Here is a 16,544-nt window from a genome sequence, read left to right as displayed (position 1 = left end):
GACTTGAGCGGAAGACGGTTTCCCAATCGCCTTCCGTCTCCAAAACCATCATCAACATCCCCAACAATCTCCAATATCAATAATTCACTAACAACAAGAACAATTTACCAAACAAGTATGCCATTAAATTCATACAACAACCAATTCATGCTCACAACTTCATTAATTCATTTTCTCTTCTTTTAATTGCTTATTAACATGTTATAATGCAAGATAGTTAACACTAGAATCATTCACCATACTTATTCTTCCCAAAATCATCATGAGACCACAATATGTATCAAACCCTAATTATCCAAAACATGTTATAATGCAACTACTATGAAATAAATGTAATTAATGGTATTAAATGCACAATTAAGCATCTATAACACCATAGCTAAGTAGGGAAACCCTACCTTGAGCTTATCTCCACAAATCCACAAGCTACTCCCTAGAAATGCTCTTCAATGAAGCTTCCTACACATATTAATTATTACAATCCATACTACAATCTATTATAACAACATACTAACTTAACCCCTTGAATTCTTACAACATAAATAAGTAAGGAGTAATTTACTAACTAAATAAGGTTGTTAAGACAAGATAGAAGAGAAGAGGAAGTGTAGATCCACTTACAACAAAGAAGAAAGGCTAAGGAGGCAAGAAATCTTCTTAGAAAAAAATTAGGGTTCTTGAGAGGATTTGATGGTGGAGAGTTTAGAGAGAAGTTGGGGAAGTTTAGAGAGTGGTGAATAGTGTTTGAGATGGGTTTTGGTGGGCGAAATATGAAGTAATAGGGTTATGAAAGCGACATCTCACCAAATATTTTCCCGTATAAAACTTACTCGACCGGCACTCGATCGAGTGGAAGCCCACTCGATCGAGTGGATGGTCACTCGGTCGAGTGCGCGACTTTCCAGATCTTCCAGACTACTGTAATGGAGTACTCGGTCATCCACTCGGTCGAGTGTAGCTGCACTCGGCCGAGTGGGTTCTTTATTCGGTCTAGTTATTACTTAAATAAATACGAGGTATTAAAAGCATTGTCAGTGGTCATTTCATTAGGATTGGGAGAAATAGATATGTCAGGTGTGACAATATCATTGTTTGGCACTTCAGCAGGAATGTGAAATATTGGATCATTGCGTGATTCCTCTGGGCAAGGGCTGATTTCAGTATCAAAGTACTTAGATAGATTTGTTACATGGAAAGGAAATATTGTTTCATGAAATTTGATATCCCTGCTATGAAATATTTTGTGTGTTTTGAGTTCCATAATGGTGTAAGCTTTCTTTTCATCAGGGTACCCAAGGAAAATGCATGGAGAGGCCCTTGGTTGAAATTTAGTTCCGTTTCTTTTGGATGTGGCAGCAAAACAAAGGCAACCAAAGGCCCTCAAATAGTCATATGCAGGTGCTTTCTTGTAAATCACTTCTAGAGGAGATTTGTTCTGTAAAACTGATGGTGCCATTCTATTTATAAGATAAGTGGCAGTTAAAATGCACTCTCCCCAATATTGTATGTATTTGCTAATTTGATTGACGCAGTTTCAAGTAAATGCCCGTGTTTCCTCTCCATAACGCCATTTGTTGTGGAGTGTCAACATAAGATATCTGGTGAATTATGCCTTTAATGTCATAAAATTGTTTAGCATGGAAATCATCAAATTCAGACTCATTGTCACTTCTTATTATTTTTACATGTGCTTGAAATTGGGTTTCTATGTAGGCAATAAAGGACTTGAAAATGGGAAAGGCATTACTCTTTTGTCCAAGGAGATGTGTCCAGGTGTCCCTAGAGAAATCATCTACTATGGTGAGAAAAAAATCTTTGGTTAGCATGTGTAGGAGTGTGGTAAGGTCCCCCATAGATCAATATGCATGTGTAGGAGTGTGGTACCCCTCAATTTTTCGACTTTCTACATGGTACCCCTACACTTTTTAAAACATACATGACACCTCTAATTGTTGTCATTATCACTAAGTGTACCCCTAAACTTTATTTTCCATCAATTAAACTCAGTTTTAGGCGTTAGGTAATGACTTGGACGCGTAACCAAACTTGTCATTTATTATCCCATGACATAAGGACTCTATTGAGCTCAATATGCATCTCGATCCTAATATTTATTGATATATATGGGCTAAAAAGTTTTTGACGGAAAATTTATTGAATCCTTGCCAAATTATCACGTCGAAAGATGGATATTGAGCTAATAGAGTCCTTATGTCATGGGATGATAAACGTCAAGCTTGGTTACGTGTCCAAGTAATCACTTAACGCCTAAAACTGAGTTTAATTGACGGAAAATAAAGTTTCGGGATACACTTAATGATAATGACAACAATTAGGGGTATCATGTATGTTTTAATAAGTGTAGGGGTACCATGTAGAAAGTCGAAAAATTGAGGGGTACAATGTACTGATGTAGAATATCCCTTATTTTTACATGTGCTTGAAATTGGGTTTCTAGGTAGGCAATAAAGGACTTGAGAATGGAAAAGGCATTACTTTTTGTCCAAGGAGATGTGTCCAGGTGGCCTTAGAGAAATCATCTACTATGGTGAGAAAAAATCTTTGGTTAGCATGTGTAGGAGTATGGTAAGGTCCCCATAGATCAATATGGAGCATTTCAAAAATTGATTTGGAATTGAAAAAACTAGTAGGAAAAGATAGTCTATTAAACTTGGCTTTGGGACAAATCTGACAAACAGACAAATTCTGATGTTTACAGCCACTTAAGATTAGATAAGAAATGTGCCCTAATCTACAATGCAATGTATCTAGAGAGGTCACAACATTTGCAACAATAGCACATGTATGTTGACTTGAGTTGTTTGGTTGAATGGCTATAATAGAGTCCATGTCTTTGTCTACCAAGGACCAATGATTTGTTCATGGATTGGAAGTGCAGAATGCAGTGATTAGGTGTAAATAAAATGGTTGAGGATAAATTTTTGGTTAATTGACTGGCCGACACTAGGTTGAACTTGAATTCTTTTTTTTTTTTTTTTTTTGACAGCATAGGAGAATAACTTACAATGTTACAAAGTAAGCTACTCGACTAGGTAGCACCAGAATCCCGACACCTAAATCTAGCACTACAAATCCATACCTAATGGTTACATAAGCATTATTCAAAACTAAAACAACGTTAAGATACACTAGTTCGATGGTAGGATGGAAAGAGACGGAGGATTGGCCATGAACTCCCGAACCAGCTTCAAAAGCACGCTTGACTTCCGAAAACCATTGACACATATGAGTCGCAGAGCGGCAATTACAAGGTATACTTCCACTCTTACGAAAAGAATGAAGAAAGAAAAAGAGATAAGCAAGACGACGAAGTCTGCCCTCAGCGGAGATGACTCTCCTACACCTTAAAAATTGCATCCATTGACCATAAGAATCATAGTCCAGAAAAACGAGATAGGGATAAGGTGGCAATAAAGAGACCCACTTGAACAACCCCCGAACCAAACCCATCACTGAAATCCGGATAGCGATGGGCAGAGAACAGACCGTCTGTAAAGCACCCCTTGCCATAGAAACCCGGACACCAACAGCAAACAACCCATAGATAAGGGGACAGGACACCCCAGACCTCCATGAAGAAAACGATAAGATAAACCTATAAAAGGTTATTATTCGGTACAATAAAAAACACGATACAAAAAGATAAACCATTAACAAGAGGAAACCACCGCATCCGACCCAACCAACGTCACAACCAAATCTCCAACTCCGCCCAACCGAACACGCCTCAAACAAAACAAAAGAACCTCGGCAAATGATTTACTCACACCGAAGAAAACAACGGATCCCACAACCAAGCCAAGAAGACACGGCAGACATACCACACTCCAAGACCCGACAGACATACCACACACCAAGACCCGACAGACTCCGAGACTCCAAATTCCAACCGTACTCCCCCAGGACCATCGGCTTACATGCAACAAAACCAGGCCGGAGGACGACTTTGACCGACACTAACAAGAACAGAGAAGGGACGACGGTGGGGAAGGGGCGAGGAAGGGGAAACACCGGATCGTCCCAAAACCACCACCACATAAAAAAAACAACAAAGAACACCAAGACGAGGCTATGCTCGTCGGCGAAATGCAAACCGACCTCAATGACACTCGGAATCTTACCAGGGGCGGGGGAAGGGGCGAGGGAGAGGGGGAACACCCCTGGGTTGCATGCAAGACCTTCAATGACATGACAGGAGAACGGAGGAACGGAACGACCTCAGAGACACGACACAAGACACACAAACAATACCCCCAGCCAAACAAGGAGAGCAGATCCGACGATCAAAACATCGGCACAAGGACCGCTTCATCTCGGTGTCGGAGTAAAATCAAGCCGAATCGGACCGAAACACATAGAGGACGTGAGTGATCGCCGGAGATAGGTTAAGAGGAGAACCCATCTCCGGCGATCGAATCGGAGGAGAAGGAGATAGGAGGTGTGTGGGAGGGAAAGGCGACGATTGAACAAATTAGGGTTTTGTTTTGGGGTTTTTTTGGGGAAAAAAAAGAGAGAGTTTAGAGAGGGAGAGGCGTCAACCTGAGTTAATTACAGAAAAAATTTTGCCAAGGACCAAGGATTTGTTCATGGATTGGACCTGCAGAATGCAGTGATTAGGTGTAAATAAAATGGTTGAGGATAAATTTTTGGTTAATTGACTGGCTGACACTAGGTTGAACTTGAATTCAGGGACATGTAAAACATTATGCAAAGTGACCGAGTTTAACAACTCCCACATTTATAACTCTAATTGAACCGAAAAGGCTTAAAATGACTTCTCTATTATTCATTGACCCGAAAATGACCCGACCCGAAACAACCCGACCAACAAACCCGAAACAGACCCGAAATGACCCGTCCTGACCCGAATTAACCCAAAATAAATGAGAGACTCGAATTGGCCCGACCCGAACCCGTCCAATTGACCCATTTTGCCAAGTCTACGTTCATAATACACTAAAAAATATACCTTATTTATATACCGTGCATATATTATTCGAGGTTTATACTACTTATATACTACTCTTTTGTATGGAGCGATTTTTATCATGAGCTTTATAAGTTACAATTCGTTTCAAATTTAAGTATAAAGAAGGTTATGAACAAGATCTTTCTTATGCATAAATAAGATTATTTCGTGAATTTTTAAATAAGTATCAAACAAGTGTGTGAAGTTAGTCATGGTTTTAAAATGACATAGTCTTCAAACAATTGTAATGGCCGCAATTTGAAACTGGCAAGTTATTATATCCGACAAGTTATTATTTCCCAGTTTAACCGATAACAGACCTAGTACCGAAGATATGATAGGCTAGTGATGAGAATTTGAGACGAAAATATAGTGGACAATAGATCATAGGTTCGAACTTCGAAACCCCTATTATTGTACTGCCCTTAGCCAATGAACAATAACAATTAACAAACATAGTTCATTCAACTTGACATCTGGATGATCACACAATTGACCCGACCCAAATGACTCGTTTTGATAAGGTTGACCCAAGACCCGAAAATGACCCGAAATGCATGCCTCGAAAATGATCCGATTGACCCGACCAAAAGTGACCCAATTGACCCAAAATGACTTAATTAAGACAAAATTGTGACCTGAAATGATCCAAATGACCCAACCCAAAAATGACCCGACCCGAAAGTGACCCGACAAATTGTTGAGCCGGAAATAACTCGATCCAAAGTGACCCAACCAAACCCGACCCGAATGACCCATTGCCAGGTTAAGTTGTAAGTGCTTCTTAGTCTACCGTTTTTGTTTCATCCCAAAGAAAGCATCGAGTTAATGATGAGTTATGAGTCTCATTTCCTTGAAAATGAATGTTAACTAACTTCACATTCTTGGAAAATAATCTACTAGATACAAAGCATTGAATGAAATTGTAAGATGTAAAGATGAACAAGCTCATAACCAACAAATCACGATGGACGCTCACGATTAATAAAACGGGATACTCTTTCAACTTCCTTAATGATCATTTCCTTCTCCTCTTCAAATTGCTCATCTTCGGAACCTAAACACAGGAAGGATGAGTAAATCGCGGAACAAAGCCAAATCTAAGTTAAAGAGCTGTTTCTCAGAGCATTCCTGACCTTTTCCTATAGAGAGACTACGCAGGAGATCCAACAACTTCTCACAATTTTTAGCTAATATAATCTTGATTTCATGCGTCTTGTTAGGATTTGCGACAAACACCTGAAGAACACCAAAATCCGAAAAAGAACAGATGATAATGATAATTCTTCGTATAACGCTGAGGAATCGTCAACTTTTCAACAGCAACAGCAAAATTTCTTAACTCTAATGAATGGATGTGATATAAAAGAAATTGTCAGAATAAATAACACACCTTGAAAATGTGGAAAGCAGAAAGTTGGATATTTTTACTCGAATCCTATTCCAAAACAAATTTGAAAGGAGTTAAGGTCAGTAATCAACCACCTTCATCAGCTTCAGCATAGTTCAGCACATCAAAGTGGTTCACTACTTCACACTACAGTTTATCCATTCGCGAACAATGTTTGACCTTATATATAATCAGTTGTCTGGCAGTCAACAGACTGTCCATTATTTAGCAAGTTTCTTTCTACTTTTGCAAGCTCACAAGTTACAAGTAATCTGCTAATTGCAAAAAATTTAAATTATTTAAACATTTTACACTAAAGCATATAGACTCACGCCGAAAAACAAAATGAACCTTCAACAACAGCGACAATACCAACATTTGTGTGTCAAGGGATCACACAAGTGGTGGGTTAGGGCCATAGAGGAGGTCGGACGTACGCATCCATATCCAATGTTAACAATACAAAGAGGTCGTTTCAGATAGCCCATAATGAAATTACATCAAGAATTGTGGATGAGGGGATTTCTACTAGTTAATGTGGTGTTTAGGGGTTGGTGTGGTGGCTTTCGAATTGGGTGTAGGGTTGGACCGTGCAATGCTGAAGTGAGCAAGTTGGCATGATGGCCTGATAGGGGCAGCACCGGCACCCTCAACTGTGAGGAGGGAGGTAGTTGGTGTCGATGGTGGTTGTTGATGGTGGATGTTGGAGTTGGTGAAGTGTTAGTTGTAGGTGGTAAAGGGAATGGGAAACCCTTGGCGCCCCCTCAGCAAGTCTACTGATTCAAGAAGAGTTGGCTAAACACTGAGACTCACCATAATAGCATGCATAGAATAATTCACATTTTGGTATAATTATTTGAAAATTAAGAACCAACAGCACAAAAGTGAAAGACGAAGCACAGGGGGTCTGAAACTAAAAGTCAATAATTACCCTCAACAATGTCATGATCACTTTCAAGTAACGTATTTCCAAAATATATCGCTTCATTATGTGCGAATTTGGAGGCTCCAAAAGAAAATCTGTGAGGAGCTACAACAAATCAACAACATTCTGTTAGTTTGTAAATTAAATCTAAAGCTTATTGGTCATATCTAAAAAAATATATCAACAAACCTTGAGGGATTGTCTTCTTGTCACATAATTTTCGGATGTCAAAAGCTTTCCGTACATTTCAAAGAACTGAAAAGACCACGCACTAATTAGAGCGAAGATATTAAGGCTTTATTTGGGTGGGGAAAGGGAGGGGAGGGGGAGGGAGAGATACAAATTCCCTTGTTAATTAGCAAACTCCCTTGCTCTATTTATGAATTAGACGATACTTCGCGATAAAAATAAGTGCCACCTTCTAGTAAGTCCTATTGCTCTATTTCATTACAATCCACAACAAATAATAGTGAGTTTTCGCTTCATTAAAAATGGAAACAGCAATATAGCTATGTACATTGTAAATTAGGTAAAGGATGCCTCACGACTCACAGGACATCAAATTTTGGGCAAAAAGCGTGATCGGTCAAAACTATCTAATCATTGACCTCGGAGTATCGGGGACATTAATTTACCTCATCATAATGAGACGTTAGATACTCAGACACCTCTTTGCTGTGTTTCGTAAGCAGATCCTACAATAAGTTCGTGCCAGGGTTACAAAGAAGTAAAATTTATGCACCAAAATGCAGAAAAATGCCAAAATCAGACTGACCTTAAATGTGGCAAATGCATCAGATGCGACATCAAAGTTAGGAAGCTCTACATACTTGAAGAAAAAGTGAAAGCTTGCGGACTCCAATATATATCTGAGAGAATACTACAAAGCTGATATCTTAGAAAATGGGAAGTTCATTAAACAATGTAGTACTTTCATGAAAATCTTTGAGAAATCAAATGATGAACAGGGCAGGCAAATTACACCTTTGTGTACGTAAACTTAAATATAGGCTTTCTCTTCAAATTGGAACTAAATTACAAATGAGTAAATGACAATATCGTTTCTGATATTACACAAAGGACCTCAAGCACCTTAAAGGAGCGCAAACTAATAACAATTCCAAAGACTGCGAGATTCACTTGTATTTTTTCATTAAAAATGGGATACAATCGGGGGGGGGGGGGGAAAGTACTCCGTATGTCCTAAGTGCTCAGACAATATAAACATTGAAGATGTCTGTATTAACTATGCAGTGCCAAACAACTATAAACATCTTACTTTGCAAGTGATCGAAACTTGATGCATTCCCTTAGCATGTTCCCACAAGTCAAGGCAGCATCTTTGTTATCATAGCTGCTCAAGAAAGGAGACAATCCATTAATTTCGTCCAAGAAATGGAACTGATAATGATAATTGTAACTCCTATACATATATATAGCAGAATCGATCTTGAATGATGCCCTTTCATCTATTCACTGAATCTCTAATACAGTAACATGCCTGAGATCCAATTATATCCCCACAGAAGGGAGATGAATCAGAAAAGCTAGTGTAAGAGCCATTTTTTATGATGTTGTTGCGTCATCATATCAAGAGCTCAATTTTCATTTTGTGAAGCTTTTATATGTTTGGATTCATATGCTTCATCCAAATAGAAAAATGGTCTTTTCTTTGAAGATAAAAATAGTCTAAGAGCATAATTATCCATCTCCAATTGTGTATATGGTTGTCACATTTAGGATGTCTTTTTGTATATGGTGTCACCTCTATGATATCTTTTGTACATGGGCATCACCTCCTTGCTGTCTCTTAATTAATATTATATCTTACCGTAAAAAAAGTGTAAGAGCCATTGTATTACAAACAGAAATCAACTTTATATCACTCTTAACTTAAAAGAAGTTCCTTTGTCATGGAGAAAAGAGAATAAGCAAAAATGTACAGGAAACTACACTCTTCTAGAAGAAAATGTGGCCAATGTGCAATTTGGTACTCCCTCAATACTCAATAGTCCATCCGATTTTGTATCGTCCGCATTTGACTTTGGTGGTCAAATTATGTCAGTTCTGACCGATATTTCTCATAGTTTACATTAGTTGCAAAATCATGGTTACGGACTTGCGGAATTCGCTATGAATACACCCTTACCGATTCATGATTTGTTTTTACAGAATGTGTTATATGTGTATTCAGTAAGCAATAGGATAGGATCCGCTGAACGTTTCGCGATTAGGAGGGTATACGAGCGATCCGGTACCCTGGTTGCAATTATTTTAGAATTGATAATATGAAAATTATTGTTCTTATAATTGAAACACGATAAATTTTACATCAAATCTCTGCATATATTTGAAGAATTTAATATCATGGACACTGATTGATTAACAAAACCAAATGGGGACAACGGATGCAGACAACTTCAGTCACTAATTATGTAGTCTATAAAGAATGCAAGGCTACTCCCAAAACATAAGCTTTCAATGTCTTAGTTTATAGAGATGCATTACGAAAAAGCAAGAAAATATACTTACGAGAACATATTTTTTTTTAAGTATACTTACGAGAGAACATAGTAAGATGCCTAAGAACAAGAAAAAATTGAAAACGAAAATGAGGGCAAACAGCAAAAGCAATAATAGCTCCATATAGACTCACCAAACAACAAGAAAGTCCAGTAACTCCAAATGGTTCTCAATGTATTTTGCACAACAATAAGTGTCATTCACTTGTTGTTTCAGTATCACAGACCAGCATAAGACCAAATCTTTTCTTGCCTGCACCACACAATCATGGTTAGAAAGCAACCAAGTGGTCGACTATCATACATTTAGGCATTGTTTGGATAGGATATGAGGAGGAGAGAGGGAGCAGGGAAGAAAGTGAAGGAAGCCATGGAGAAGGATATTTTATTTTCAAATACTTCCTAAGGAAGAAGGATTTGATTTGCCTGGTAGTAGTTATTAATATATTACTTCATTTCCTACCTCTGCCTTCCCTCCAACCCAATTACTACCCGAACCAGGAAAATTGCATCCCTTGCAGTCGTTGTAAATCCCTCAATACAAATGAGATCTATAACTGATTTACCTGCCAACCAAATATGAGGAGCTTGTGAACTAGAAGGGGAATGACGTCATCATTACATATTTCAATAGTGAGCTGCAGAATCTGATCAGTGTTAGGCTCAGATTCCCCATCTCCACAGAGCATGATCTTCATTGCTGAGAAGTTCTTATCAACTTCTTCCAATGCCTAATATAGCCAATCAAAAACTTAGCATAAGATAAACTAATATTCCGTATAACTTAATCACCATATTACATTTTCATTGTACACTACATTGATGATGGCCCACTTCTGTTACAAATGTTCCTCATCATCAGCAAGAATTCGCCGCATAAAAAAGATTACTGTTAACTGTTAAGCTAATTAGGTATAAATAATGGTTTGCAAGCAGAAACTGCAGAAGTCATTTCAATAGGTTGTTTACACTTTCAGAATATGTTAGTCCTTAGGACCATTTTGCTAAATGTGAACAGCCTACTGGAATGTAGGGTGCATAGTAATTTAATTCGATTAATTATCATGTTCATGATTTTATTTCAATGTTTTTAACTTTTACCTACACCACTTCACCTTCCCAATAAGTACGTGGTTCCAACAGATGAACAGATCATGTCTATATTTAGAAGGCCACAAGGCTCAAAAGTTCCTCTTCTATGACCTATTATCTATATTCACAATCATTTTTAAGAATTGCCCTGCACTCCCATCCCAATAGTTTCTTTCTTTGATAACTTTCAACCTGACATTTTTTAACAGGACAGAACATACCAAACAGTAAAGAAAATAAAGACCAATTCAGAACCACCACACCAGTCAATCATCTCGCCGCTATATGATTAGAAAAAATTGCAACTTCCTCTTTTGTCACTCAGTCACTGGCAATTAGAATTCAACACACATTTTTATAAGCCAAGTGAATATTAATATTCAAAATTTTTTGCAAAACTCATTACAATATTGATGTTCGCGGCAGAGAGACACTCACACTATATACTCTACTAACGTGGCCAAATCAGAATTCTATGCATTAAAACCCCAACGGCCACACCTCACTGCCCAGCTAACGATCATGGTTCAATATGCTTAGTGTTCTCATCAGTCACATTGCATAGCCAAGATTTAGACTTTGAGGTAGTGATTTTAAGTTTGACATGGCTCAAAAGGCAGGCCCCAACAATCGTTACATTCTGGTTGTTGTCGATAATTTGGGCTAGCAATTGTAATAAGCATTCAACACTATACGAAACTCGAGAAAAGCAACTGAATTTACAAAATCCAACAAATTTCAGCTCCAAATCAAAGCCCAGTAACATTCACATCAAAATATTCACCCAATTAGACAAAATAAAAAGTATAGGACAGTACTGATAAAGGTAATTAGCATTAAAATCACAAATTAAACCCATGAAAAAGCAACTAAATTCCAAATGTTCCAGTAAATTTAAGCTCAAAACACACAACCCAAATAACATTCACAAAAAAAACTCATCCTATAATCCAAAACCAACATGCCCACAACTAATATTAAGTGTCTTTAACATGTACCCTTACGACACGCGTTAGAAAAATCTATTTACAAATGAGACTACAACAACAACAACAATGGCAGCAAAATAATCAAAAAAATAAGATGAACCCAGATGAAAAAAGGAAAAAACAACCTTTTCAAGGAATTTAACTTCAACAACAGTAGGAGAATCAAGAGCTAAGAGGCTATCTTTTGTTGCTCTAGCAATCTCTTGTGGAGATTTTGGCCTTGCTTTAAAAAATGAGAATGACATTCTTCTTTATTTCTTCAAATTATCTACTTCTCTCTTAATTAAATCAAGTGATTTGAGAGGAGTGTTATGTTGCAGAGGGGTACAAATATTTGTTTGATGCTAATACAATGTTCTTGTTTGTAATTATTTGGTGGTTTGATTGATTATAATCATGTCACATGGGGTTATTGGGTGTGTGTCTTATTTAATTTGTGATTAGTCGGTAGATTGAGAGGGGTTACTCATTAGTCATTACTAATTTCGGCACTCAAAGACACTCAAGAGCTAGGTAGCACGGAATCGTCACAGTCTCACGGACCCTCATTTTAATCAGTCGTCTCATATCTGACACCAACACTTGTTTCGGCACTCAAAGTTTGACATTTAGACACGGCTCGGACATGTGGCGATGGTATTTGGACACATTTAAACACACTTTCAAACAGAATTAAAGTTGAATTTAAGGTGAATAGTTTGCATTTTTTTATGGTGGGTAAATGAGTTGAATTGGGGTCAATGTTCTTTAAACGAGGAATGATATGAACGAGATTGATTAGAAGAAAAGTTTGGACGGGAAATGAGAATGATTTATAGTCAAAGTCAAGTTTTACCTACACTTATTTTAAATTTCATAACCAATACTTTTAAAAAAAAAAAAAAAAATCGTACGTTTATAACTATAAAATATATATTTTATAAAATTTGAATAACGTGTCCCGTGTCCTAAATTTCATGGGATGTCGTGTTATTTGTCTGTGTCGTGTCCGTATCCGTATCTGTTTTGGTATTACCTAGCTCAAGAGTCAAGAGTCAAGAAGTGCACAAAATCTCATTGAAGACGGCACGTATCCGTCACTTTGGAGTGACGGATACCATTTCCTCTCACAAATGACCCAAATAGAGGAGAGAGGGAAGCACATGGGGGTGCCCCCACCTTGTCCCCCCTATCCGTTTTGTGAGTGGCATTACCCGTCACTTGCTCTGACCCGTCTTCAGCAAGACTAACTGCAAGAAGTGAAGAGCACTCAAAAATTTTGGGTCTTCTATATACTAAAAGAATATGAAAAACTCCAAATTTTCCCGCTTAAAATGCATTCTCTATTTCAATATGATCTTCTATCTACCTACTTTCCGGTTTTGATAAAACCCCGTATTCAAGATTTGCCTCTAGATTTTTTTGTGCTAAAAATTTCGTTTTTTATAAGATAAGTCGTAGCTAATTAAAATACATCCTATTAAAAAATTTATAAAATGATATCATTAATTTTGTATAAAAAGATATTTTCATTCAAATACACATTCCATGTCATTAATTAAATTTCTTGATTAATTTTGTTTTTTTAATTTTATTTATTTTTTTCTCAAATAAAAAAAAATATGAAAAACAACAACAACAATAATGATTTGCCGATTTACAATCTATAAATAATATAGTGAAATGTAAAACCCTATAAATACCATACTTACATTACACGCGGGATCTATACTAGTAATTTTACGGAGTTTATTTTCGTAGCACATATTTTACTCACTCCAGTACTTTTTGCACCAACCCTTTCATTTCTCTACTCTTACCTAAAAAACATCAAACTTTTTCTTAAAAAAAACATCAAACTTAATTCTATCTAATATTCTCTCTATTGTTAATACTTTTTTTTTTTGCAATAAACGTGGGATTTATATTAGATTAAATCTAAATTCTCCAAACTAAGAATGTACTCGGAAAAATCATTTACAAAGACCAATTCCTCATCACCTACCGAATACAGCCTAGCGATCAAATGTGCTACCGTATTCCCCCCATATTTTACATGATAGACTTCTTTAAAGTCAAAAGTTTTAGCCATGAAACACACATCACTAATACAAAGTCCAAACGGGATACGCAAATCGTTATCCTTCTGGACAACACGAACGAAATTAAGCGAGTGGATCTCTAATGCTTGTCAAGTCCATCCTTTATGCCATTTTCAATCCAAATAGCATAGCTTTAGTTTCAGCCAATTCCGGTGACCAACGTGCATGAACTCTCATGCTCGCAACCAAAGCCATAGCACAATTCGAATTTCTCCCAACCACTCCTGGTCCCACGGCCGCATCTCCAATTATCGCAGCGTCTAAATTAATTTTTATAGTCCTTGGGTCGGGTGGCTTCCACAAACTTTCCCTTGTACGCTCACCAACCAACTTTGCATAGCCCTGATACTCCGCCACCATTTTCATAAACCCCAAAACCACAACATCCGGATGACATAATTCCTCTTCAAAAATGCGTGAATTCTTGATTGTCCAAAGTGCCCACAACAGAGCCATGAATCTCCCTTTCTCCCCACTGTCAAGGTGCCACAACACTCACGCCATCCTCTCTGAGAACGATGAGCTATGAGCCTCCCGCTATAGTTTGAACAAACCCACTACTCTCCCAAAACCCCTTTGTCTATTGACACAAGAACAAGGCGTTATCTCTTAGACAACCTCCTAAAAAAACCTGCACAACGCATTATCGCAACAATGGCATCTAAACAAATTCTTCTTAACAGCAAGCATACCCGTACAAGCTCTCTAGATAAAATGAATAAGCTTTGGAGGGACTTTTAAATTCCATACCATTTTCCAAAGATCAGGCCTTACTTCCAAAACCTCCTATACATCCTCGTTATTTGTCGGCCCCATCCCTAACCAATAGCCTGACCGAATAATCACCTCTTCTTGTTGGCCACCTGTACAATTGATCCGCAGACATTTTGTAATACATGTACATTTTGGGGCCCGCAAAGGAATCTTGGGGTGCGTGAGAGGACTCTTGGGTTTGATGAGTCTACTCGGGAGTGAAGTATAACTATAAAGTGGACCGAGTATAACCTATACTAAACTTAGTGGAGTTGTTATAATGTCCGCCTATAGAAGGGTCGTCATAAAACTGTCATAACTTGAGATATAGACATGGTATTGATGTGATTCCAAATGGAGGTGATAGCGTGTTCTCTTACGATTCCAACGATAAGTCACATTCCCAAAATGACCAAGAAACGAGTGAGATATGACTGTTTTATGAAAACTGGTCATTGCTGAGAACTGCGTCGCACTCGATCGAGTGAGTGACACTCGACCGAGTGGACTCGCCACTCAACCGAGTGACGCTGAATCAGAACAGGGGATAAGGAAATCTTATCCTCTTATCCTCATTCATTTTTTCTTCTTCTTTTTCACTCCAAATGCTCTCCCTTCTCTCTAAAACCTCCATAAACACTCTTACATGGGATTTAAGTTTTCTTTCATGGAGTGTTCATCCTTTTCCTTTCTTCCTTCCTCAACATTTGTAAGTTAAGATCCACCCTTCTTTAATTAGTTTAAATCCTAAATTTTGGGGGTTTTGTGTTGGGTAAGTAATTAGTAATTAGTATATGTAATATGGGTAATTAGTGGGTAATAATAAGGGGTTTGTATTATATAATAGTGTAGGATGTATTTGTGATGGTATTACATGGTTTGTTTAGTAATATGACGGTCTTGCGAGACGGAAACATATGGGATTTGAGTAGCTTATGAAAAATGCTAAAAGGTCGTAGGTTTATCCTACTCGGTTTATGTGGACAGCGGGCCGCCCACGGGGGCGCTTGGTGAGAAGCGAAAACAAGCGTTTGCATTTTGTATGGAGTCGCCACCAATTTTTATGGGAAATTGGAACCGTTCGAATACCTCATGTCATGTCAAGACATAAAGTAGTGACATGAACACTAAGCAATCGTTACCCTTAGCATTCTATGTCTAGAATGACTCTCGTGGATGCCAATGAACACGGGTGCTCACGGAGATCTGGAGTAAGGGGTGAGGGTACGTATTAGGAAGCTCTTTTGATCGAACACCTAATCCCGCCCGCCTCGATAGCGGCCTCTACTAATGATTAGGGAGTTTATTCGTACTTGATATATCGTCGGCTATATGCATGCAATGCGACATCCATGTTTTAATCCTAACATGTGAGGAATTAACTAAGTCGGTTGACAATTAATTTAACAAACAATTGGGTCGAAGTAGGATTTAATGTTGATTACATGTGGAAACATACAAACAATAAAAGCAATACAATAACGATAAATTACAATAATGGAAATTACAATGATTACAACGGATTAGGCGATTTATGTCGAAAATACCTTTAAAACGGATAATTTGGAAAAAAGAATAAAAGAATAAAAGGATGAAATTAATGAAATAAACGAACAGAAATTAGCGATATTACGGATAATAGTTAGTTAATTACGTAAACTAATTAAACTACGTCAAGCGTAAACGGAGTTCGTGACGAACTCGGCCAGAACAAACAAAGCAGAGCTGCGTCCTTTGAATAAAGCGCGCAGACGCTGCGTCCTGCTCTGGCTTCCGATTAAATTTGTGAAGCCGTATTTGCA

General features: G+C 37.7%; 1 protein-coding gene across 1 annotated transcript; it reads right to left on the bottom strand.

Moving 5' to 3' along the window:
• Nucleotides 1–5,819: 5,819 nt before the first annotated feature.
• LOC141657590 (uncharacterized) lies at nt 5,820–12,238 on the bottom strand. The gene is made up of 11 exons (XM_074464872.1): nt 12,034–12,238; nt 10,394–10,558; nt 9,962–10,080; nt 8,585–8,659; nt 8,081–8,174; nt 7,941–8,000; nt 7,495–7,560; nt 7,312–7,410; nt 6,384–6,428; nt 6,127–6,229; nt 5,820–6,047 (listed from the first exon to the last, which is right to left on the bottom strand). The coding sequence occupies exons 1-11, from the start codon at nt 12,151–12,153 to the stop codon at nt 5,953–5,955; spliced, it is 1,041 nt and encodes a 346-aa protein (XP_074320973.1). The 5' UTR covers nt 12,154–12,238; the 3' UTR covers nt 5,820–5,952.
• Between the last annotated feature and the right edge of the window lie 4,306 nt (nt 12,239–16,544).

Source organism: Silene latifolia, chromosome 5, assembly GCF_048544455.1.
Source record: "Silene latifolia isolate original U9 population chromosome 5, ASM4854445v1, whole genome shotgun sequence".
NCBI classification, from domain to species: Eukaryota; Viridiplantae; Streptophyta; class Magnoliopsida; order Caryophyllales; family Caryophyllaceae; genus Silene; species Silene latifolia.
The sequence above is the reverse complement of the archived record's forward strand: the minus strand, read 5'-3'. Positions and strand labels throughout refer to the sequence as shown.

Coding starts and splice junctions, on each gene's coding strand:
- LOC141657590 (XM_074464872.1), bottom strand. CDS start 12,153: ATGTCATTCTCATTTTTTAAAGCAAGGCCAAAATCTCCACAAGAGATT. Junction 10,081..10,393: donor TCCTCATATTTGGTTGGCAG/GTAAATCAGTTA, acceptor TGTGTGGTGCAG/GCAAGAAAAGATTTGGTCTT. Junction 7,561..7,940: donor TAACGTCTCATTATGATGAG/GTAAATTAATGT, acceptor TGGTCTTTTCAG/TTCTTTGAAATGTACGGAAA.